Genomic DNA, 27,028 nt, shown 5'->3' with positions numbered 1-27,028 from the left:
AGAAAAGGAGGTGCCATTTTCCCACATCACACCCAAATTAAAAAGAGATGGGGAGAGGAAGCGAAAAGATGCTGCTGTTTCTTCCATCCCTTTTTTGTCCTGTTTGTATTGTTTCTCCTCTTTCTCTTGGTGAGATCACACACTTTGTCATAATAGACTATATAATATGAATTAAAATAGAAATAGTACAGTTTCGGAGGAGGGATAGCTCAGTGGTTTGAGCATTGGCCTGCTAAACCCAGGGTTGTGAGTTTAATCCTTGAGGGGGCCAGTTAGGGATCTGGGGCAAAAATCTGTCTGGGGATTGGCCCTGCTCTGAGCAGGGGGTTGGACTAGATGACCTCCTGAGGTCCCTTCCAACCCTGATATTCTATGATTCTAAGCTTGCAGCAAAACCTCTGAATTCCGTAGCTTGTACTATGTTAATTAAGGAAGACCTGAAAGAAAGCTTATATCACTTTATAAATGCACAGTTTCCTTAGGACAGGGGTGGGCAAACTACGGCCCGTGGAGCGAATCCAGCCTGTCAGCCATTTTAATCTGGCCAGCCAGCCGTTTTAAACCATCCCTCGAGTTCCCCCTGGGGAGCAGGGTCTGGAACCACTCCTTGTGGCTCCCAGAAGCAGCGCATGACCCCCCCTTCAGGCTCCTACATGTAGGGGCAGCCAGGGGGTTCTGCTCTGCACACTGCTCCCGCCCCAAGCGCTGCCCCTGCAGCTCCCATTGGCTGGGAACTGCAAGAGCTGCAGGAGGGGTGCCTGTGGATGGGGCAGCGTGCAGAGCTGCCTGGCCGCACGTCCGCATAGGAGCCGGAGAAGGGACATGTCACTGCTTCCGGGAGCCACTTGAGGAAAGCGCCGCCTGGAGCCTGCACCCCTCAGCCTCCCCACGCGCCCCAACCCCCTGGCCCAGTCCTGTCCGCCTCCCACCCTCCAAACCCCTCGATCTCAGCTCAGAGCACCCTCCTGCACCCCAAACCTCTCATCCCCAGCCCCACCCCAGAGCCCGCACCCCCAGCCGGAGCCCTTACTCCCCGCCCCTGCATCCTCCCCCAGCCTGGAGCCCCCTCCTGCACCCTGAACTCCTCATTTCTGGCCCCACCCTGGAGCCCGCACCCCCAACCAGAGCCCTCACCCCCTCTCACACCCCAACCCCAATTTTGTGAGCATTCATGGCCTGCCATACAATTTCTATTCCCAGATGTGGCCCTCAGGCCAAAAAGTTTGCCCACCTCTGCCTTAGGATGTTGGGGAGTTCCAAAATATGTAATTTTAACATTTTTTCTATATTCTGTGCTGCCAGAGAATTAATACTAGCAGGCTGCAGACGTCAGAAAGTCTTCTTGCAGGATTTTGATATGGTATGCTGTAGCACATGCTGACCCTGGTTATGCGATCTTCATTCAGAAAAAAATACAAATCTTGTGAATGTTTAAAAATGGGGATGGAGTTTGATAGTTCTATAAAACAACATTGCAGAGGCAGGAAAGGAGAATAACTAGTCACAGAGTAGTAGAAACCAGTCAGAAGGACAGGGATTGTATCTCTGCCTCAGCACTGGCTCCTATAGCAAAACGAAAGGAGTTACTCACTATTAAGCTTGTTTTTGGTATAGGTGGGAATTTGACATCAAGGCCTGTCTTTGAATGGGAAAGATCAGATGACAGTTTGTCTGTGAATTTTGAGCGGTGAGGTGATAAAGCATCTTGTTTGTTTAATTTGGGAGGGGAAATGGAAACCAGGAGATCTTGGCATAGCCTGTCTGTCAATAGGGAGTGGATTTGGTGATTGGGTTAGGAGTGTTGCGGACCTCATGGCTTCCCAAAGTGGGAAGGAGCAGAAATTGTCTATCTGGTGAACAACCAGGTTAGGAATACTGGAGTTGATCAATGGAGATGCATGCATGAGGAGAGGACACCATGGAGGGGGAGAAGTAGGGGATGCTGGAACAGTGTGTAGGGAAGGGTAGAAGCAGTGTGCATGGAAAGAGAGGCAATAACACTGGGAGAAGATGAAAATATGCAAGGGGGGAAGTATACCTACACTGGGGGAGCAGTATGGAGAAGGTCAATAGTAGCTAAACTAACATCACAGTGAATTCCCTTGTCATTTCAACAGAGGAGGATAGCTTCAAATTTAGGTTGTGTTCTATGGTCAGTCTGCAGCACGCATGTGTGACGGGTTGGATCACAGAAACCCCCTTGGGAGCTGCCACCCGATGTGCAAAGACTACCCCTGCTTCTGTTTTCCCTGCCAGCTCAGGACTCCAGCACCCTGTCTTGCTGAGCCAGACACTCCCGTCTGGCTCCAGACACAGACCCAGGGTCTGAATCACTTGTCCCAAAGCTGCAAGTTTACCTGAAAACAGCTCGCAGTAGCGTGCTTGTCTTTAGCACTCAGATGCCCAACTCCCAATGGGGTCTAAACCCAGATAAATCCGTTTTACCCTGCATAAAGCTTATGCAGGGCAAACTCATAAATTGTTCGCCCTCTATAACACTGATAGAGAGATATGCACAGTTGTTTGCTCCCCCAGGTATTAATACATACTCTGAGTGAATTACTAAATAGAAAGTGATTTTATTAAATACAGACAGCAGGATTTAAGTGGTTCAAAGTAGTAACAGACAGAACAAAGTAAGTCACCAAGCAAAATAAAATAAAATGCGCAAATCTATGCCTAATCAAACTGAATACAGATAATCTCACCCTCAGAGATGCTTCAGTAAGTTTTTCTCAGACTGGACACCTTCCAGGCCTGGGCACAATTCTTTCCCCTGGTGCAGCTCTTGTTGCAGCTCAGGTGATAGCTAGAGGATTTTTCATGATGGCTTCTCTCCTTCCCTCTTCTCTTCCCCCCTTTATATATCTTTTGCATAAGGCGGGAACTCTTTGTCTCTCTGGGTTTCCACCCCCCCTCACTGGAAAAGCACCAGGTTAAAGATGGATTCCAGTTCAGGTGACATGATCACATGTCACTGCAAGACTTCATTACTCACTTGCCAGCACACACATATACAGGAAGACTCACAGGTAAATACAGCCATCTGCAGACAATGGGAGTCATCAAGATTCCAAACCATTATTAATGGTCCACACTTTACACAATTACAATAGGCCCTCAGAGTTACATTTTATATTTCTAGTTTTAGATACAAGAGTGGTACATTTATACAAATCAGATGATCATACTCAGTAGATTATAAGCTTTGTAATGATACCTTACAAGAGACCTTTTGCATGAGGCATACCCCAGTTACTTACATTCACTTATTACCGTATTTTCTCTAAAACTATCTCAGTTACATTATATTGACTTATTATCAAGTTTTTATAAAACCATATAGACTGCACAACGTCACAGCATGCATGCATGCACGCATCTTTAATTTTTTCAGTGGACATGGTTTTCACAGATTCCAAGTTCAGAAGGGACCATTGTGTTACTCTAGTCTGATCTGTATAACACAGGCCATACAACTTCCCAAAATAATTCCTCGAGCAGATCTTTTAGAAGAGACATCCAGTCTTGATTTTAAAATTGCCAGTGATGGAGAATCAACCATGACCCTTGCTAAGTTGTTCCACTAGTTAATTACCCTGACTAGTTGGAGTGAGTGGGGCTAAAAGACTGAGCATTTTATCTTCTCCTGGCTTTTTCTGGTCTATTTCACCACGACTATGCATGTCATGGTTAAGCAATTGGGAGAGGACAGTGAGTTTATAGGTTTTATTATGTCTTTACTGCATCACATGATCACACACTCTATGGATTATACTACTGATGGATTTCATCCCAGTGTTTCACATCTGATATCCAGAATGTTAGCAGTTCTCTTCTATGCAACAAAGTCCTTAAACTAAAATTCACATTCCCCAGTACTTTGAGGCACCTTTTGATAATGCAGCTGGTAGAATGTTTGCAAGAGTCCTGCTTGAAGCTTAGCTCCATAATAAGGAAAATATTCATCACCTCTTTAGAGTGATTCCTCTAAACAAGGATTACATTGCTAACACTGATATTTAAAACAAAACAACCCAGCATGCCAGAGATACATTTCCCTTTCCTTTGCAAACACCACTTTATGTTCTACCACAACGGTCATCTAGCTCTTCTCACCCTAACCATGATCCCACAGACAGTTAGCCTCCCTCTTAAAGTACTCCAGCCTTCACTTGCTATACAAAGTATAGTATAGATCAGCTGGTAAGAAAACCAGCATAAGCCAGTTCAGTCATATATAATAATTCACATTCCAATGAAATACTTTATTTCAGCTCCACTAAACTCCCAGGCTTTTTAAATCAGTTTTGTCACCAAATAATGCAAGCTGTTAGCAAGGGTGAAGAATTTACCAACATCTCTTCAGCTGAAGAGTGAAGTCTGCTAGCCATTCCCTCTGCAATGTAAAAGAATAAAGCACTTGTACTTAATTCTAAGGTGTTCTCAATCAACTTTCTATCTTAATCATTTGTTTAAAATGCTACTTACTGCATCTTTCTTACTCCTCTCCTACCCTCTTTTCCATCCTGGCTTCACTCCACTTTCTTTTCCTTCCTGTCATAGGTCATGGTTTATCCCTTCTCCTTTGTTTTCATTGTCAGTTAGCTTCTTATTTTCTCTCTTTCCTCCACCGCTTTATAACACTTCCCTATATTATGTTCTCTGCTGCTGCCTCTATTTTCTGTTGCTTCTTTCTTCTCCCATTTCTTCCCCCTCTCCCTCAATTTCTCAATCTCTGTCTTTTAAAATCATACATCTCTTTTCTAATTCATTCCATCAGCCTCTGTCTCTCTCCTACTCCCTTACACATCCAGCCCAACTCATTTACCTCCATCCACTCACACACAAGGCTTAAAATTTATCAGAGATCAGGGAACTAAACCTACTTTGATGCAAAAGACTGATGCAAAAGATGTGAGGGCATCATCGTCCAGAGGCAACATCCAGGTGAGAAATAAACCTGTGCCGCAGCTGCTGGGAAAGATTTGTGTGCTGAAATTCTTGATGCTGTCCCTGGACTCTACTCAGGAGCTTTGTCTTTCAAATCCTCTGTGAGGTAGTAGGTGCCTGATAAACTTGAATCCCCAAACTCCTCTGACTACTCAGGAGAAAGAGTATTCTTTTGCTTCTCCCACCTCCACCTCCCACCCTAGAATCTGCCGACTGCTTCAAAGATGGATGAAATATCTGCCCCTCCTCTCTCACTTCTAGCTACAACAAGCGGGTGGGGGGGGGGGTGTTGTATTGTTTTGTTCATCTGCTGCTCTGTCTTTCCTCAGCCTCTAGCTTTTGAGAGGAGGATGGATCTCCACTGCTTTTTCCCTGTTATAGCCTCTGTTTTGGAGTCTTCATGCCCCATTAGTGACTCCTCTGTCTGCCTTTGCAGCAGCTTCTAGTTTTCCCAAGCAGCACAATGCATGAATGATTCTTGTCAGTTTCACTGCTGTCCACAGGGCTGCAACTTGATACTTTCCCAAGATGCAGCAAAGACAATTAAAGCTGTCTGTCTGCAGACTTAGGAAGACGTGACTGCCTCAATTTGTACTTGGTTTACATCTGGAAAGTTATTTTCACAAACTTAAGGGCTAGAAACCCAATTGAAAAAATAAATACATTCTGCAGAAGTTGGTGACGCTTGTCCAGAAAAGCTATGTACTCTTCCCAGGCATGTAAATGTTTAAAGAAATAGTCATTAGGAACAATAAAATTACTCGCACCTTGTGCCTGATTCCTCCCTGAAGCCATTTCTTCCATCCATCAGGTACAGTCTGCCTCTTGATCTAGAAATGCTGGGGAGGGGAGTCAGAGAAATATTAAACTTATTCTGTTGCAAACCCCTCTGCATAGCAGTGAAGCTCAAAGTGTATTCCAGGTTAATGTTTTTCGGTTTCAGAAAATAGGTATCTCTTTTCAAACAGTCAAAAACTGAAATTCACTGCCTGCTTTGATCTTTTGCACAGAAGAGAGGACTTTGAATTGCTGCAATATCACTTGCTCCACTAGTGGGGAGCAAAAGCCTATGCTGCAGACCAGAGGCAATGGTTCCCAAAGCTTCCCTGTTAAACTTAAACCTGGGTCTTTTCCTGTTACAAAGTGCAAAGAGAGCACTCAACAGGGAGGAGGGATCGGAGTATACACTTTCAGCGAGCAGGAGGCAAATATCTATTTGGCAGGATATCAGCACTCTTTTGACTCACTAATTTGCACACTGAGAGAGAAGGTGGAAAGAAAAGATCTTAGAAAGCTGTCCTGCCGTGGAGGGCTTTGATCTTAGGGTTTTCTATAGCACTCATCACCATAGTATCTAGGCTAAACAAATTTTTGATTGTGTGTATGTTTATTTACAACATGTCAGATAATGTGGAGAACCTGCAGATGTTATTCCCTGTAAAAGTAAAAAGTCAGTATCTAAAAATGTGAAATATAAACATTTAATGTTTCCCTGTTTGAGAACCCCTTATCGATAGTACTGTCAGCTGTGAAGAGTGCAAACTGATATACAAATATCTTGTTGTTCTATCTCAGTGTGTTTCAGGAGAATGAAATGTAATTAGGAACATTACATTTGTTTTAAAACTGTTTTAACACTCGCTAAACTTGAGAGAGAACAAAAAACGGCCATACTGGGTTAGACCAAAGGTCCATCTAGCCCAGTGTCCTGTCTTCCAACAATGCCCAATACCAGGTGACCCAGAGGGAGTGAACAGAACAGGTAATCAAGTGATCCATCCCCTGTCGCCCATTCCCAGCTTCTGGCAAACAGAGGCTAGGGACACCATTTTTGCCCATCCTGGATAATAGCCATTGATGGACCTGTCCTCCATGAATTTATCTAGTTCTTTTTTGAATCCTGTTATAGTCTTGGCCTTCACAATATCCTCGGACAAGGAGTTCCACAGGTTGAGTGTGCGTTGTGTGAAAAAATACTTCCTTTTGTTTGTTTTAAACCTGCTGCTATTAATTTCATTGGGTGACCCCTAGTTCTTGTGTTATGAGAAGGAGTAAATAACACTTCCTTATTTACTTTCTCCACACCAGTCACGATTTTATAGACCTCTATCATATCCCCAGGGCCGCTGAGAGCGGGTTCGGGCCCCGGTGAAAAAAATTTCCAGGCCCCCCAGCAAGGGCGGACTGGCTAAACAGGGCCGACAGCGGGGGGGGGGGGGGGGGGGGGAAGCCGGGCCCTGGGCCTCCTTCCAGACCACCGGGCCCCAGTAATTTGTACCGGCTTCTCTCCCTCCCCCCTCTCGTCGACCCTGCATATCCCTCCTTAGTCGGCTTTTTTCCAAGCTGCAAAGTCACAGTCTTATTAATCTCACCTCATATGTCCTTTTCTGAACCTTTTCTAATTCCAATATATCTTTTTTTGAGATGGGGTGACCACATCTGCACACAGTATTCAAGATGTGGGCGTACCATGGATTTATATAGAGGCAATATATTTTCTGTCGTCTTACACTGCTCTACAGCCAAAATGCTTCTGAAATAAATGTAGTCAAACTTTACTAATTCTGGGTCACTGAGAATGAAAATGATGCTTAAAATTGTTGATTGGCTCTAGTTTTCAAGATATGCTATTGGGTCAGTATATACAACCCTTGACTTGGGAATGGCGGAGGATAAGTGAGTTATAAAGGGAAGGGATCTCAATTTAAACCAGAAATGACTAAAATACATCTTTCACTGGATCTATGAATAAATCTATGACTGGGTGTGGACAGTACTTGCTTTTTAGGCAAAACAATGAATGATGCAATCTGAAGCTGGTATTGCGTCATACATGATATGAATTACATCATGTTATTCCTAGAAGTCATGGATGATGTAATCATAACAATGCTTACATCACTCCGCTGAACAAATTGCCCTATATCAGCTCTAGAAATCATACAGTATCATGCTCTCTTATTTGTCAGTTTTTGATTTTGCAAAGGGACACATTTCTGTTTAGCCAAAGTGAGCAGAGATGCCTCGTACTTGTGTGAACAGTGCAGATAACTTCTGCTATGTTTGTGGTGAAGTGACTTTTGCATCACAAAAGTGCAGTATAGCCACTATGGTTAAGAAAGCCTATCACCTTTATTTTGGCTGCAAAATTGGAGATCAGGACAAGAGGGGGGCCCCACACATATGCTGCAACACTTGTGCAACAAATCTTCGCCAGTGGTTGAACAGGAAAAGGAAATGATTTGGAGAGAGCCAACAGATCATACCAGCAATTGTTACTTCTGCATGGTGCCTCCAGCTGGGAAAGGTGTGTCAAAGAAGAAAAAGTAGACTGTGCATTATCCAAACATTCCATCAGCTATACGCCCAGTACCCCATGGAGAAGGACTGCCGGTTCCTGATGCACCAGAATCATTCTCACTTGAGTCAGACAAGGAAGAGGATGAAACTTCTGGTCCTGAACCATCAATGTCACAGGACCCACATTTTCTCCCATCCTCCTCCTCTGAACCACACCTCATAACACAAGGAGAACTGAATGACCTTGTCAGGGATTTGGAACTACCCAAGAGTAAGGCAGAGCTCTTGGGCTCCAGATTACAGCAGTGGAATCTCCTGGCAGGCGATGTTAAGGTTTCCATGTTCCGTGACCGTCAAAAGGATCTTGTCCCATTCTTCTTCATGGAAGGTGATCTTGTAGCCTGCAACAACATCGATGGTGTGATGGCAGCCCTCAACATCGTTCACGATCCAGATGAGTGGAGACTGTTCATTGATTCATCCAAGACGAGTCTTAACGCTGTTTTACTGCATAATGGCAATGTTTTGCCATCAATTCCAGTTGGTCATGCAGTCCATATGAAGGAAACCTATGACAGCATGAAACAACTTTTGAGGTGCATAAACTATGACCAACATCAGTGGCAGCTTTGTGGCGATTTGAAGGTTGTTGCTCTCCTGCTTGGTCTGCAGACTGGATACACAAAGTACTGCTCTTTTCTCTGTGAATGGGATAGTCGTGCAAGAGATTCCCACTACGTCAAGAAAGATTGGCCACTCCGACAGTCATTGGAGCCTGGGAGGAAAAGTGTTCAGCATCCACCTCTTGTTGAATCAAGGAAGATTTTGTTACCACCCTTACACATCAAGCTGGGTCTGATGAAGAACTTTGTCAAGGCCATTGACAAAACACAAGCAGCTTTCAAGTACCTCCGTGGAAAATTTCCAAGGCTAAGTGAAGCTAAGCTAAAGGAAGGTGTCTTTGTTGGTCCTCAGATTCGTGAACTTCTTCGAGATGATGCATTTGACCATGCACTGCATGGCAAGGAAAAGACGGCATGGAAAGCCTTCCAGTTAGTGGCAATAAATTTTCTCGGAAACAACAAGGCAGACAACTACAGGTTGTTGGTGGAAAACCTCCTCAAGGTATCCAAAAGCCTTGGTTGCAACATGTCACTAAAGATACATTTTTTGCACTTTCATCTAGATTTTTTTCCACCGAACTGAGGAGCAGTGAGCGACGAGCATGGCGAGTGATTTCACCAGGACATTGCAACAATGGAGAAACGTTATCAGGGCAAATGGAGCCCATCAATGCTTGCAGACTATTGCTGGACAGTGACAAGAGATTCTCCATTTAATGAATACAAGAGACATGCCAAGAAGCGCCGAGTAGACACTGAATAGGACTAAACTATGTACAGAATAGTTTTTTGCCTTTTGTTTAATAATAAATTTTATTTATATAACCCTTTTGCTGATTTTTAAAGTGTTACATAAACAGGACAGGTGAAATATTATCATGTAAAGCAACCATAAACACATGAAAAGACCTAGGTTTACAATTTATGATTAAAATTCTACTATCTACACAATATACATAGTCATAAAAGTAAAAACTTAAATATCTTAGAAACAGTAGCCAATCAGTTGTTTTAATTGTCATATTTGAATTCAGCACATCAAAATACATAATAAATAGCACATTTTATCTCTGAAGCAGACGACTTCTCAAAAATTGTAGACCGGTGTTACCTATCCCTTTCTTAATGATTCCCAACATTCTGTTCGCTTTTTTGACTGCCACTGCACGGTGAGTGGATGTTTTCAGAGAATTATCCACAGTGACTCCAAGATCTCTTTCTTGAGTGGTAACAGCTAATTTAGACCCCATCATTTTATGTGTATAGTTAAGATTATATTTTCCAATGTGCATTACTTTGCATTTATCAACACTGAATTACATCTGCCATTTTGTTGCCCAAACACCCAGTTTTGAGAGATCCTTTTGTAGCTCTTAACAGTCTTCCCGGGACTTAACTATCTTGAGTGTTGTATCATCTGCAAATTTTGCCATGTCACTGTTTACCCCTTTTTCCAGATCATTTATGAATATGTTGAATAGGACTGATCCCAGTACAGACCCCTGGGGACACCACTATTTACCGCTCTCCATTCTGAAAACTGACCATTTATTCCTACCCTTTGTTTCCTGTCTTTTAACCAGTTACCAATCCATGAGAGAACCTTCCCTCTTATCCCATGACTGCTTACTTTGCTTAAGAGCCTTTGGTGAGGGACCTTGTCAAAGGCTTCCTGAAAATCTAAATACACTATATCCACTGGATCCCCCTTGTCCACAAGCTTGTTGACCCCCTCAAAGAATTTTAGTAGATTGGTGAGGCATGACTTCCCTTTAGAAAAACCACCTTGACTATTCCCTAACAAATTATGTTCATCTGTGTATCTGACAATTTTGTTCTTTACCATAGTTTCAAACAGTTTACCCTGTACCGAAGTCAGGCTTACCAGCCTGTAATCGCCGGCATCACCTCTAGAGCCCTTTTTAAAAATTGCCATCACATTAGCTATCCTCCAGTCTTTTGGTAGAGAAGTTGAGACCCCACAAGAAGAGAGACCCCACAAGTGACAGAAATGAAAATCCTATGCTAATGGGGAAAATTCTCATTAAAATCATAGAAGATTAGGGTTGGAAGAGACCACAGGAGGTCATCTAGTCCAACCCCCTGCTCAAAGCAGGACCAACACCAACTAATTCATTCCAGCCAGGGCTTTGTCAAGCTGGGCCTTAAAAACCTCTAAGGATGGAGATTCCACCACCTCCCTAGGTAACCCATTCCAGTGCTTCACCACCCTCCTAGTGAAATAGTGTTTCCTAATATCCAACCTAGACCTCCCCCACTGCAACTTGAGACCATTGCTTCTTGTTCTGTCATCTGCCGCCATTGAGAACAGCCAAGTTCCATCCTCTTTGGAATCTCCCTTCAGGTAATTGAAGGCTATCAGGTCTCCCCTCACTCTTCTCTTCTGCAGACTAAACAAGCCCAGTTCCCTCAGCCTCTCCTCGTAAGTCATGTGTCCCAGCCCCCTGATCATTTTCGTTGCCCTCCGCTGGACTCTCTCCAATTTGTCTACATCCTTCCTGTAGTCGGGGGCCCAAAACTGGACACAGTACTACAGATGTGGCCTCACCAGTGCCGAATAGAGGGGAATAATCATTATTATTTTTCCTCAGTCTGCTAGCAATGCTCCTCCTAATGCAGCCCAATATGCTGTTAGCCTTCTTGGCAACAAGGGCACACTGCTGACTCATATCCAGCTTCTCATCCACTGTAATCTGCAGGTCCTTTTGTGCAGAACTGCTGCTTAGCCAGTCAGTGCATGGGATTCTTCCGTCCTAAGTGCAGGACTCTGTACTTGTCCTTGTTGAATCTCATCAGATTTCTTTTGGCCCAATCCTCCAATTTGTCTAGGTCACTCTGGACCCTATCCCTACCCTCCAGCATATCTACCTCTCCCCCCAGCTTAGTGTCATCTGCAATCTTGCTGAAGGTGCAATCCATTCCATCATCCAGATCATTAATAAAGATGTTGAACAAAACCGGCCCCAGGACCGATCCCTGGGGTAGTCCACTTGATACCGGCTGCCAACTAGACATTGAGCCGTTGATCACTACCCATTGAGCCCGACAATCTAGTCAGCTTTCTATCCACTTTATAGTCCATTCATCCAATCCATACTTTTTTCACTTGCTGGCAAGAAAACTGAGGGAGACCATATCAAAAGATTTGCTAAAGATATATCACGGCCACTGCTTTCCCCATATTCACAGAGCCAGTTATCTCATCATAGAAAGCAATCAGGACTATATGGGCAAGCATGACTTGCCCTTGATGAATCCATGTTGACAGTTCCTGAACACCTTCCTCTCCTCCAAGTGCTTCAAAATGGTTTCCTTGAGGACCTGCTCCTTGATTTTTCCAGGGACTGAGATGAGTCTGACCGGTCTGTAGTTCCCTGGATTCTCCTTCTTCCCTTTTTTAAAGATGGGCACTATATTTGCCGTTTTCCAATCATCCAGCACCTCCCCTGATCGCCACAAGTTTTCAAGGATAATGGCCAATGGCTCTGCAATCACATCAGCCAATTCCATCAGCACCCTCAGATGTATTCCCATCCTTTGGATGCATTCCCACCCTCGGATGCATTCCCTCCCAATTCTCTCAGCACCCTTGGATGCATCATTCCTGTACCTTTCAGTCTGCTCCTCTAAACATGGGCTCTCTCTCCTCCCTTTCCCAGTACTTTTAACAAGCAATTTGGGATTGAGGCACAGTGAGTTTCACACTGGCCTAGCAAGTTTTCACCTATGACATCACCCTTTTAGGTCATCAATTTTCTTCATAATTTAGTCTCTACCTTCCAGCCTAGCCAAACCTGTGTCACATTCCTGCTTGTTGCCAGGTGATGATGGCAGTAGGTGTATAAACTCTTCTCACATTGGGTTGAGTGTGTGGGCTCTTTTAGCTAGTGTGTGGGAGGGGAACATCCTACAGTGACTCCTGAATTTGAATCTCTGGCTTCACAATGCTTAATGTCACCACTCTAGACTGTGCAGTGGGCATATCCAGTCATATTTGTTTTGGTCTTCCCTGATGTAGTAGAGGTGATGTATCCCTTTTCTTACTTGCATCATCAGTACGAAATGTTTTGCCATTCTCAGGGACCTGAAATGGTGTCAGTACATCTCAATTAATTTCTTGGGCGGGGGGGGGGGGGGGAGAGGTTGTTTTGTTTTTTGTTTGTGTTTTTTATAGTGCACACCCTATTAAAATCACATTACAGAATAAAAAGTGCATAACTGTTGTTTACCAAAGCTGTTCCTCTCACAATGACTCATTAAAGAAGGTGGTTTTGTTTCATGAGACAAAGGTTCCATATAAATGTAATAATGGAATAGTGCTATTCCCACAGAGCAGCTTTCTAGTCCATTTCTACTTTAACTTGTATGCCATAGTGTCTTAATTGACTTTTACCTAGCCCCGGTCTTAAGCATAAGCAAAGCAACTTCTGAACTAACCCTTATTCCTGTCTAGCAGTGGGGAAACAACTCACTGTGAGTTTCCAGCAGAGGGGAGGCAAATTATGGCCTCATTAGTCCCTTCCAACAGTTTGTGCCCAAGATTTGATTGGCCTCTTGCACATCCACAAGCTGGCCCTGATTATATCTTTGTCATTCTTCATCCAGATATGCATATTCTATTTTTTGGTTTGGCTTGGAACACTGAAAATGTTTGTGAGGTGGGTCTTTGGCTTCCCTTGGATGCCTAGGTGAAATATTGTTGAACAGGGATATACTGGGCTGATGAAAACAGTAGTCATCTATGTTTCATGTTTGCCATCCCTATGCTCTTTTAAATGGAATTATAACCTTTGTAGGTATTATAAATAGGCTGGTTTGCAGCCCCATGTTTTGTATCAATGCTGGAACTTATCTTGGCAAGGGTGTGAGGGTACCACTCTTTCAAGCACGCTTGCAGAATATAGCTATACTATATCCAGGAGATCCTTTAACCACCTTCATTCTCCTCTGTTAAATCCCCATCCTCTTCCATGTATAGTTCATAGCTACATTGTGGCATCAGATTCTGTGGCTGGAAAGGCTGCCACTGACTGTCCTCTCTTGTGACACTGCATTTAGACTAGCCACCAGAACTGTCCTTAATGGCTCTGCATCCTACTTCCTGACCTTCACTAGAGACTTATGCCAACCTTCTGAAAGTTGGATGACTGAAGTTGTGCACATGATGTTGGGCAGATTGTTTTCTGAGATGCTGAACAGTCAAATCTCCTGCTTAAGCCAGGAGGAGGTGCACATACTCAGCGCTTCTGAAAATTAGGCCATGTAATGAAGGTATCTAAATATGTTTTTAGTGCCTAACTTGCAGCCCTGAAGTTTCACAGTTTTCCATTGAACATACACCTATTCTTTGTCAAACCTGAGGTTGATGAGCTCTGCATGCAGTCACATGCTGTAATAACTGCAAGACCAAGAGGCGGATTTTAAGTCAGACTTGTTCTCCACAACTGTTGTCCTTCGTTCCCAGCTCCATTCATACTTTGAAGGTGCCATTGATCTAGCATCAGAGGGGTAGCCGTGTTAGTCTGGATCTGTTTAAAAAAAAAAAAAAAAAAGGCAACAGAGAGTCCTGTGGCATGTAATGGAAATTTCCAGAGGTTAGGTCCTGTGATTGTGTTGCTGGTGTAGATATGTGGGCAGAGTTGGCATCGAGGTTTGTTGCATGGATCGGTTCCTGAGTTAGAGTTGTTATGGTGCGGACACCATCAGATCAAGATTAAACAAAGACTGTGAATGGCTGCCAACTACAAAAGCAGTTTCTCCTCCCTTGGTGTTCACACCTCAACTGCTAGCAGAGGACCTCACCCTCCCTGATTGAACTAACCTCGTTATCTCCAGACTGATTCTTGCCTGCATATTTATACTTGCCTCTGGAAATTTCCATTACATGCATCTGACAAAGTGGGTATTCACCCACAAAAGCTTATGCTCCAATACATCTGTTAGTCTTAAAGGTGCCACAGGACTCTGTTGCTTTTTACTGATCTAGCAAGAAGCAGTGATTATGTATCCTAACATCTGTGAGATGCTTTTCCATAACAAACTCACCCCAACTCTACACAGCTGACAGAGAACTCTAAGCAGCTCTCTGAGTCAAAAGTTCCTGATTCTTTCCTCCTTCTCAACAGAGACCCCCCAACTAAACCCTGTGATTGAGCCTCTGTCCTGGATGCTGGGCACCTGGCTGTCAGACCCACCGGGAGATGGTGACTTCCCTATGATGAAGCCCTTTCAGTACCTGGAAGAGGTGCGCATCTCTCACGTGGGGCAGCCCATGCTGAACTTTTCGTAAGTCTAAAACTTCGTTTGTCATGGCAATACCTTTGAATGGAGTGTGCATAAACCCCAACAGGTTTACTGGCTGCACATAAAAAAAAAGTGGTATAGTAAAAATATTCACCCATCAGATGAGAGGATATGATGGGATCTGACTGGGTGGCCTGATTTTTAGAGGTGCTGTGCAGCTCCATTGCAACATATGCCTGGGTTACACACCTAAATCTGGCAATTGCTGTTCTTGATTAAACATTTATCTGCATTTCTGTTCACTTAAACGTTTACAAATCACTACACACCTCAATGGAAATGCAGAAATAAGTGGGCAGGCAGGGAGCATGACAATAATTTTAAGTGTGCACATGCTAGTGACCTGTTGCCAAAGGACCACAAGCAGTTAATAGAGCACATCCATGTGGTCCACAAAGTGCAAAGTTTTGAGAGCCAAGCAGCAGAGGACTTGGGAGGTTGGGCAAGAGAGTGGTTCCATGAGAGAGATTTATTTCAGAGTGGTCCAAAGAATCATTATATTTTGAATATCAGTAGGTTTTTAACTTTCTAGACACTTAAACTTGGTGTGTGTATGTACGTGTACATATGTAGCCACAAATTTACACTGGCCTAAGGCACGAGACAGACAATATTGTTAATGCTGAGATAGGCACTTTAATAAGATTATCCCTAGAGCTACTTGCTCTGCTTCACTGTAGAGCTTGTGCTATAAATTTTAACAAACAGTCCATGTGTCCTCACACAAGCAGCTATGAAGAGGCTGCTAGATCTGTCCATTTAAATCCTGGCAATTTGTCTATATTGTAGATAATGAAAAAAAGTAGAGTGATTAAATGAAGTGTTTAGTAGGGCATATAGGGTAAAGAGCTAATTATTTAGCCATTTTGGACATGTAGGTTTAAGAAATTGTGTGCAAGGAAAAAAGATTTGGAGGAAGATAGATCTTTTAGCTAACATTTCAGTATTCATGTTAGTAAAAATAAGCTTTTTGCCTGCTTATTTTTGGGTGTGGATTACAAAGGTTATTGCTCTGACTGCAAGAGAAAGGAATAATTACAAGCTCTTAACATGATGCAAAAGATGACACACACACCTAGACTACGTGCAGTTTTTGTACTAATATAAATATGTTGGTTGGGGGTGATTTTTTTTTAACCAATATGATTTTACTGGTATAACCCCTAATGTGGATTCAGTTATACATGCAGTTATGCCCCTTACATGTATAGCTTTATTGCCCTTCCCATCCAGGAATAAGCTATACTGGTAGAAGCACATTCATACTAGTATAACTGCATTCCATTAGGAGAATTGTACCTCTTTAACTATACCGGTATAGTTATTGCAGTACAACTTTTGTGTCTAGATAAGGCCAAACAGGAGAAGTAACATGTTCATAAACAAAGGAGATTATTGATCAGAGTGCAACTGCAAACACACAAAACTTTCCACAGTAGGGAATTCCTGGAGCAGAATTAGCAAGAATTAGCTCAGAGGAAACCCCACCACCCCCATTTCATTTATACAAATGAGGGGTTGGAAATGCCATCTAGTGACATGGGAAATAGGAAAGAAGTAGAAAAAGTATGCTTGGCTAGTCTGACAGTATTTAATTAATAATCAAAAGTGCAGGCAGACCCAGTGGTGTTACACACAAGACCCAGAGTAGGACTGATCAGAATACATAATTGCGGGGGCTGATGGAGACTACATATGTCTCCAAGTTGGTGTATTTGTGCTTTGTGGGGAAGAGCAATGATTTAATGGCTCTTGTAGCCAGCCTTTCAAACTGGAAGATAGATGGTATAAGATCAGATATTTAATTGAGTAAGGAGGAGTATATAGGGTAAATGGTGGCCCCCAATCAATGAAAGGGCAGAATTCCCAAGGATCCCTCTCAGCAAGTTCTTGTATTGAGACAGATGAGCTGTGGAAAATTCCAAGCATGAGCATGAAAAGCAAAGTATCTCCGTAAATGTTAGCTAGGCATAACATGATATATCTTATACAGGTTTAGAACTTCCACTGCTGAAATGCTGCCTTACTGCTGTGCCAACCACTGGTGCATCCATAGTGTGGAGACATTTTTTGTATTCTTCTATTCATAATGTAGCTACTGCTGGTGACCATACCATTGAATAAAGTATCATGCTCTTGGTGATGAGACTGGGCTGAATACCTTGCATTTTGCTACTCTTCCATAGTAGAAATCTGGTAGTTTTAGTATCCTGATTTCCCAACAGGTTTAATGCTTTCCATCCAGACACCAGGAAGCCAATGCACAGAGAATGTGGATTCATCCGCCTCAAACCTGACACTAACAAGGTGGCCTTCATCAGTGCCCAGAACACAGGTACTGGCCCGATACCCTACCAGTTTGCACTATTGCTTTAAATTTGGGTTCTGTGGGGGAGGGAAGAAGGGCCAGCAGTCTCCTACATCCATGCTTCAGAACATTATTGGACCTGTATGAGGTTTTCATTATAATCTGTTTTAATTGATAATCCAGCACCAGGAAGCAGTACTTCTACCTCTGGTATGAATGAGCTCCTGCACTGTGAAACCTGTTGTGAGTGATGAGTTGCCAGTGACTCATGTAGTGCTTTGGGAGAAGAACTAGGCCCCGGTTTTCTCCAAGGGCATCACAGGACTCTAAACTAGGATACCATTCCAGTCCTATGCTAGGTTAGGGGGTGTCCTCTTTTTGAATAGAACAATAAGTTGGATGGGGATGAAGCTCCCCAAAATACCTTCCAATTTCCATGCACAGCTTTATAAACAAAGGATGACTAAAAAAACTGAAAATCAAATACAGGTCTGGAGCCTTGAAGATAGCAGAAGACAAGCAGCCTGCCAAGTTAAATGTAAGGTGTAACATTTCCATTCCCTTGATAGTGTCCTTCTCCTCTCCACTACTCCCTACTTGAAACACAAGTGTTCTGGAAACTGTAGATCCCACTGTGGGTGTAGGTAGGCGCACACCCCAGTTCAAAACAGGAAATTGTGAGGATGCAACTCTTCCTATTACAGCTAGCATGTTATTTGGCTAATTGCCAGGTGACTCCTTAGAGACTTCCACAGGTCACATTTCTTTTAAAAAAGTTCTTACCTGTGTTAACAACACTCCAGCAGTCCGCCTTATTCGGGTGCATCACAGAACTCAGAGCCCACCATGGCTTTAAGCCACCTTTGCACCCTCTCTATCCTGGGCTGCTCAGGTGCCCCTGGCATAATTTAGACAGTCCTAATTTACAGTGGCCTTCCCAGGCTGCTTAAAGGGGACAGAGCTGTGGTGAGAACTTCACCCAAATTATTAGAAGTGAAAGAATTTTAAAATCCAGTCAGCTTCTCAAATTGCATCTATAACTACCTAGCAGTCATCCGTTGAGCACTCTGTTAGCTCTCTATTGAACTGCACTTTCATGTTATTGATTCCACTATGAGTAATGGCACAGCATATCCTGGCAGGTGATTATATCATGTAGGCAGGGAGCACTAGGTTTGCCCGTTTCTCTTTCAAATTGTTAACTAGGCTGTTTGCACTGGTAGATGCCAATAGGAAGAGCTGTGTACACTTATACAGACCTACATGTGTGGTTGCAGTATAGTTAGCCTTTTGTAGCTTATAATGATGTTAATAATATCCCTTCTCACTCCAGGTCTTGTGGAGGTGGAGGAAGGAGAGGTGAACGGACAGGAGCTGTCTATAGCTTCTCACTCTATAGCCAGGATCTCCTTTGCCAAGAAGCCCCATGTGGAGCAGGTGAGTGTCCTGGGGTTTGACACAACCATTCAGTTAGCTGTGATGAGTACCTGCCCAACATCGCATCGCCCCAGAGACGGCCAGTTAAGGAGATGCATTGAAAAACATCCTTTTAATCAAACAAACAAAAAAATCCACACACAAACTTTAAGATGTTCACAGAAATACTTCAGTCTCTTTCCTCTCTCATTTCCTCTGTAGTCTTCAGACGGTATTTATTTTTTCCCGTTGCTTTTAGGACATCAATAAGGCAGAGGAACTTCTGCCACTGAGGCATATCCCTACTGTGAGAAAAATGGCCCTGGAATCTTTGATCTCCAGGCAGAGCAGACAGGGTCTGTTTTGAAACTGAGACCCCAACATCATAAAATGCATGATAGTCAGTGCATCTGCCTTGAAATTGTAAGAGCTGAGTGGACCTAGAATTAGTTTTGTTTTTTTTTATTGCTGGTCTCTGTGATGTCAGAGTACACAAATGAGACATATTGGCACCAGATTTCCTTAGGGTGTTTAGTAGAGCTGCACTGGCACTCTGTAGAGAAGTCTAAGTGCTTTGTTTGTGATCCACAACTTTTTCATTTCAGGTTCTGCTCTCTTTCACTTGGGCTTTAGGGTTCCAATCCTCGGTAGACTATTCCCTTCATTGCTCCTCAAATAAAGCTGTGAAACTTTAGTTTACTTTCAATTAATACATTTTGGTACTGGGATGGGCCAAATTATGTACCTGGACAAACAAACAACTCTCATGTGGGACAACTGGGAGTTGTGGAAGTCCCTGAATGAGCCCTGGTTCTGTATTTATGAAATTTTCCAATGGGCTTCGGATCATGCCCATTATGTGTCAATAGGATTCTCTCTCGACTTCAGTGGGCTTTGGATCAGACCCACAGAGACATGCACACAAACAATATACATAGAACACTAGCTACATTTAAAAACAAAAACCAACATTTTCCAAAGTGACCTTGCATCTAATAAACCTAGATCAGTGTTGTGATGGGTTTCCCCTGGGAGCTTGCATCTAATGAATCTAGATCAGGGTTGTGCCATCTGGAACTGGGGTACCACTGACCCTGACCCACAAGTCTGGGCTACCTTTACACTTTACTGCTATGACAGGCCCTCAAGCCCCTACCAGCACACATGCAAGTAGGGACACATCCAGCTGCAGCTACATACAGATGCTGAGATCAGCTCTGCATGGGAAGGCTTCAGCTAAGGAACTGCCCAGCTACTCAAGTGCACAGCCCCCTCTGGAGGGTAAATCCAAAATTATACCGTCTTGTGCTGCACAGGGAACTGTACATCGTAAGCTCATGAAATTCACCCCCTCTCTCAATATGGAGAGGAATATACACAACTTTCTGCCTCAAGTTATGACTCCCACACACACTGGTTTTAAACAAAACAAAAATAAATTTATTAACTACAAAAGGTAGATTTTAAGTGATTATAAGATTTTAAGTGATTATAGGGGATAGCAAACAGATCAAAGCAGCAAGTTACCTGGCAAGTAAACAAAAATGCAATCTAAGCTTAATATACTAAAAAGATTGGATATGAGTAGCAAATTCTCACCCTAAATGATGATTTAAGCCAGCTGCCTGCTCTTAAGGGGCAAGCTGCACTTGCTTGCAGCTTAAAACCCCAGGTATCCCTTTCACAGGCTAGAAACCCCCCTAGCCTGGGTCCAGCACTCCCCTCCACCCCCAGTTCAGTCCTTGTTCCTCAGGTGTTTCCAAGAATCTTCTTTAGGTGGGGAGTCAGTGAAGAACCAAAATGTCACTCCCCTGCCTTAAAAGCTTTTGCATATGGTGTGAACCCTTTTTCTCCAAGCTTGGTTCCCACATCTTTCAGTGGAAAAACACTGGTATTCCAAGATGGAGTCCAGTACCATGTGGTCACATGCCCCCATAGTGTCATAACAGCCATGTTTGTAGTGTCCTCAGGAAGGCTCCCTGGGAAGGCTCCGGGGTGGGAGATTAGCTTCTTCTAGGACCCATTGTTCTCCCTAATGGTCCATTGATTGCATTTCCAGCCAGCCATTTTGCCTAGTGGGCGTTTCCCAGGTGTAAATGCATTTGTAATAGATACATAGACAATATTCCTAACTTCAGATACCAAAATGATACATGCATACGAATAGGGTAATTATATTCACTAAATCATAACTTTTTCAATGATATCTCACATGACTTGTCTTGTATAAAATACATCATAGTTATGCCATAATCATATCATAATATCTCTATGAAGAATATGGGATGCAGTGTTATGGTGTGGACCACAGTTTAGTTGAGAGATTGTGTGACTGTGAACAAGAGGGGGTGAAGATATTGCCAGCTTCCTTTCCCTCCTACACATTATACATTACTAGTGCAATGAGGAGACTGAATGCCTGTAGAAACACCTAGGAAGGAGGAAAAAGAAAAACCAGCATCATGTGACTGGAGCTTATAGTTTGGGAACCACTGTAAATGTTCCTTGGCTCTTCAGTGCCATCTTTGGTGCTCTCACCAAATCAGAACCACAGACAGTAAAATGTTTAATGCAAATGATTTTTCCAGATAAAGGCATTATGTTACTTGGGGAAATGGTTTTTTAGGGAAACTCTGGCTCCAAAATGAATGTAAGGCCCTGTCTATGCTTGAAACAGTGTTGAGGAACAGTTACTATGCAGTTATACCACCAGAAAGTTAAAACATGGACCCATTTTGTAGGATCTGTGCAATCTACCTATATTTTAAGGATCATACTTAAGACACATCGTTAAGGTTGATTCCCCCCGCTGGCACTTTGAGTGTAGAAGTTGGGGTCCTGCAAGGATTTTAAAAATGAATACTGGCCGCTTCAGGCTTGTATTAAACTCCCAAGGTTACAGCTTTTTTCTGACCTTGGATGGGTAGATGCTGCCACCACCCAAGTGCAAAAACCCCTTTGAGAACCCAGGAAGGCGCACTTGGGAATTTCTTCCTGTGCGGTACCCTTAAGCCCTTTCACCCTGATAAAGAAAACAAAAGAAATTAGCTGTTGCCACCAGCTAATTAAACATTTAGCTGCTGCACAATCCTGTCTCTGTTCCTCTGTGTTCTGTATAAGACAGATAACAAGCAGCCTCCCCTATGACTTGAAGAGTGTGACAAAGCAGGAAAAAGTTTGCCCTTACGGTTCCTCTGGCTGTTCTAATAGGTTTGCAGTAACAAACATTTTGGGAAGTTGTGGCTTCAGTTGTCTGTGTGGGTATTTGGCAGGAAAAGTCCCAATTGCTGAATACCACGGGTGGGGGCACTATTCACAGGTCATTTATTCTGTCAGAGCCTTACCTATGCTTCACATCTCAGATTAAAGGAGATTAGAAGGAACAGTAAACAGAAAGAGGACAAGCAGTCCTGGGAAATAATTCTTCAGTACAGTGCCTAGCTCTGCACTTTGCTGCCATGCTCAGTTAGGGTCTGTCTTCACTGCAGAGTTCCCAGGCTCTTACTCCGGTGTTGGCCCTAACCCCCTTCCCATCTACACATACAACCCTCTCATTCAACTTTAGTGGTGCTTTCACGCCAGGCTAACTGGCCTGGCGGGGCGGGGTATGGGTTAGAGCACAGGTTCAACTTGGCCTAGTAATCTGCCACTTTGCAGTGTGGACACAAGCTAAATCACTTGGGCGCTCTTAGTTCTCCAGTGCTTTCCTTCTGAGTGCCTGGGGGAACTCTGAGAAAGGCAAGTTCTCCCACAATTCGCTGGGAAAGAATCATAGAGCAGTTCAGCTCACTACAGCACAAAGAACTAAGAGATGTGCCCCCAGAAGTCCTAGCCACAGCACCATGAGTACAGCACCAGGGAGGACCCAGTAATAGGGGTCTGGCTTTGCAGTGTGGCTGCTCACATCCAGGCTTGACTAACCTGAGTGTGGATCATTGGTATAACAGTACAAAGAAGGTATACCCAAAGCATGAGACCAGAGCAGAAACTGACTAGGGAACAAAGCTCAAACCACTGAGATCTCTTATGTCATAGGCCAGGCACTACAGCAAGGAGGCTTGGAACTGCCAGAGTGATAGCTGGCCCTGCTGTGTGAGGAAGCTTAGACTGCAGGATATATGGTACTGTGACTTGGGCTGTGCTGTGAGGGAACTCTCTGCCAAAGCCCTAGAGCTGGAGTTAATAGGACACTGCTGTGAGGAAGCTTACACTGCTGGAGTTAGTGCTGGCATATTGAGGGCACAGCAGGAGCCCTAACTGCTATTTGTGAAGTCGCAGTTGCAGAGTAACAGCAAGAAGCAAACCTAAAAACTGTCCAAAAATAATAAAAGGTACCAATCCAGTCTTGCATGTATTTTACTGTGAGCTATTGAATATTAAAGTTTAATTACTTCAGTATCTAAAATGTTTGAGATTGGATGTAGCTAGAGAAAAAGGTGTTAAGTATTGATAATACTCACTGACCACCTCTGACTACAGCAAACACAGTGCTATTTTATTCTGGACTTTAAGGATCAAACCTGCAGCCTGGCTTTAACTGATCACACCTTAATGCTGGCATAAAAATTGCAGTTGCAAATAACTGTGGGCCTAAATTTGCGCAGACACAGTCTGGGTCCTAGTGTGTGTAGTCTGATTTGCATGCACAAAATTGTACCCATAATTGTTCGGGCCTGCAAAAATGGAGACCAGTGTCTGAAAGACTGGCCTTGGCTATCACATCAAATTAAAAAGTTTAGAGGAGTTTTTAAAACTAAGGGCTGGGAGAAAGCCGACAGGTGTGGAGGAACACACAGTTCAGACAGACACATCCCTTAGGGGATGATTTATTAAAGGGGATACTGTATAGCCTAGTAAAGAGGAGAGGCTAGAAGTTGATAAAGTACAAGTAGGAGCAGAAGAGAGAGAGTGAGTCAGATGAAAGAATCCCATTCAATTACATCACATGAAGGCAGACAAACTAAATATTGACAGATTTTATAAGTGCTTATATACAAATGAGAGAAGTCTAAATACTAAGGTGAGTGAACTTGAGTGCCTAGTATTAAATGAGAATATTGAGAATAATAGGCTTCACAGAAACTTGGAACAATGATAATCAATGGGACACGGTAATATACAGGATACAAAATATATAGAAATGACAGAGTAAGTCATGCTGTCAGGGGAGTATGAAAGAAAGCAGATAAAAGTATAGTAAAAATCTTAAATGAATCAAACAGTACCATAGAAACTCTATGGATAGAAATTCCATACTATAAGAGTATGGCAGTAGGATGGTGACTGTGATTGGGAAATGCTTGGGGAGATTACAGAGGCTACAAAAAAGAAAACCCAACAACAATTTCTAGAAACCATTAATGACTGCTTCATGGATCAGGTAGTCCTGGGGAGAGGCAATTCTTGATTTAGTCCTAAGGATCTGGTCTAAGAGGTGAATATAGCAGAACCGCTGAGTAATAGCAACCATAATGTAATTAAATTTAACATCCTTGCAGGGTGGAAAACACCAAAGAAACCCACCACATAAGGAAGTACTTCTTCACACAATGCACAGTCACCCTGTGGAACTTGTTGCCAGAGGATGTTATGAAGGCCAGAAGTATAACTGAGTTCAAAAAAGAATTAGATAAGTTCATGGTGGATAATACCATCCATGGTTAATAACCAAGATGGTCAGGGACTCAACCCAATGCTCTGGGTGTCCCTAGACCTCTGACTGCTACAAGGTGAGACCGGATGACAAGGGATGGATCACTCAATAATTGCCCTGTTCTGTTCACTCCCTCTTAAGCATCTGGCATTAATCACTGTTGGATGACATACTGGGCTAGGGAGACCATTGGTCTAAGCCAGTGTGGCCATTCTTATGAATTATCTCCCCGGTGCCGATATTTAAGAGCTGCTGTCATCTTTCTAGTTATCTGATTTCTTTATTCTTAGTGATTTATAGAGCTCTTATCATCATGGCACCTGAGCGCTTACAAAATTTTGAAATAAAATAGGTAGAACTACTCAATCGCTGCTGCTGGCTGAAATATTGGTAGCCATATTGTCAGGAGGGGAGGGGGGAAATTGGCATACAGATGAATAAAATAAGTGTCTTACTTCATTCCCTGAAGTTTGTACAACTCTGCCAAGGAATAGGAATTCCAGAAGTGAGGAATTCCTATTCCGTGGTAGAGTTGTACAAACCCGTTAAGAGAGTTCACAAGAGTTCAGTCCCAAGCTCTGAAAGTTAAAATCAGCTGAGAGACTCTTATTGACGTGTTGGGGTCTAAGGCAAGAGATGGTTCCTCAGGTACTTGGCTCCCAGACCATTCAGAGTTTTAAAATGATCACCAACACCTTGACTTTCACCTGGAAACAAACAGAAGCTCAGTGCAAAGACAAGTGTGAGCATTGTATTCTTTTGGCTGTTTATTCCACTCAAGAGGCTGGCGGCTAAATTCTGTACCAGCTAGAGCTTCTGTTATAGAAGTGGTCCTAAGTACAGCTCATTATTGTAGTTTTGCAGAAAGCTGACTAAGGCATAGGTCATAGAATCATAGAATAATCGTAGGGTTGGAAGAGACCTCAGGAGATCATCTAGTCCAATCCCCTGCTCAAAGTAGGACCAACACTAACTAAATCATCCCAGCCAGGGCTTTGTCAAGCCAGGCCATAAAAACCTCTAAGGATGGAGATTCCACCACTTCCCTAGGTAACCTATTCCAGTGCTTCACGACTCTCCTAGTGAAATAGTGTTTCCTAATATCCAACCTAGACCTCCCCCACTTCAACTTGAGACCATTGCTTCTTGTTCTGTCATCTGTCACCACTGAGAACAGTCTAGCTCCATCCTCTTTGGAACCCCCCTTCAACTAGTTGAAGGCTTCTATCAAATCCCCCCTCACTCTTCTCTTCTGCAGACTAAATAACCCCAGTTCCCTCAGCCTCTCCTCGTAAGTCATGTATCCCAGCCCCCTAATCATTTTCGTTGCCCTCCGCTGGACTCTCTCCAATTTGTCCACATCCCTTCTGTAGTGGGGGGACCAAAACTGGACGCAATACTCCAGGTGTGGCCTCACCAGTGCCAAATAGAAGGGAATAATCACTTCCCTTGATCTGCTGGCAATGCTCCTACTAATAGAGCCCAATATGCTGTTGCCCTTCTTGGTAACAAGGGCACACTGCTGACTCATATCCAGCTTCTCATCCACTGTAATCCCCAGGTCCTTTTCTGCAGAACTGCTGCTTAGCCAGTTGGTCCCCAGCTTGTAGCGGTACATGGGATTCTTCCTTCCTAAGTGCAGGACTCGGCACTTGTCCTTGCTGATCCTCATCAGATTTCTTTTGGCCCAGTCCTCTAATTTGTCTAGGTCTCTCTGAACCCTATCCCTACCCTCCTGCATATCTACCTCCCCCACAGCTGAGTGTCATCTGCAAACTTGCTGAGGGTGCAATTAATCCCATCATCTAGATCATTAATAAAGATGTTGAACAAAACCGGCCCCAGGACCGACCCCCGAGGCATTCTGCTTGATACCAGTTGCCAACTAGATATCAAGCCATTGATCACTACCCATTGAGCCCAACAATCTAGCCAGCTTTCTATCCACCTTATAGTCCATTCATCCAATCCATACTTTTTTAACTTGATGACTGTTACTAGGTCTGCAGTAGAGAGGAGCAGTTGCAGTTTCCTAGCTAGATACAAAGGATAAAAGTCACTGCAGTCCTTGTGACCAGGTTTGTCTCTGTAGCACTCCCTTGTGGCCTATCAGGGCACAACTCACCCAGCCGTGGGCCTTTTCTGGTAGGTTGCTGTCTCTTCCAAGGTTCGATGTAGCTGTGCTTTCACAAGACACCACCCTTCTATTCAGGGCTTGTTTGCAAACAGTCAGTACTTCAGCTGGTCCCTCAGGGTCTGGTCATCCCTTGTCCAACTGGCAAGCTAGCCCAGTCTCTGGGCTACAACCAGGCATCTCTCATATCAGGAGAAGGAGAGCACTACACTCCTTTCTATTCTGCCCTGAATGGGCCTACGTCTTCTCCTTTTAACTTCCCTCTCCATGCCTGATACCTGCTGCAAGTGTAGTAGGGTTGGACCAATTGGTCCACA

The 27,028-nt window shown here is 43.5% G+C and overlaps 1 protein-coding gene across 4 annotated transcripts in view; it reads left to right on the top strand.

The window, feature by feature from the left end:
- Nucleotides 1-27,028, top strand: part of THAP4 (THAP domain containing 4) — an 87,842-nt gene that overhangs the window by 20,755 nt on the left and 40,059 nt on the right. For all 4 annotated transcript variants that reach the window (XM_034780905.1, XM_034780906.1, XM_034780904.1 and 1 more), the window contains 3 exons: nt 15,023-15,182; nt 17,426-17,535; nt 18,842-18,945. In XM_034780905.1, the coding sequence (XP_034636796.1) occupies nt 15,023-15,182; nt 17,426-17,535; nt 18,842-18,945 (374 nt within the window). The remainder of the gene's footprint in view (nt 1-15,022; nt 15,183-17,425; nt 17,536-18,841; nt 18,946-27,028) is intronic.

Source organism: Trachemys scripta, chromosome 9, assembly GCF_013100865.1.
Source record: "Trachemys scripta elegans isolate TJP31775 chromosome 9, CAS_Tse_1.0, whole genome shotgun sequence".
Lineage (NCBI taxonomy): Eukaryota > Metazoa > Chordata > Testudines > Emydidae > Trachemys > Trachemys scripta.
The sequence above is the reverse complement of the archived record's forward strand: the minus strand, read 5'-3'. Positions and strand labels throughout refer to the sequence as shown.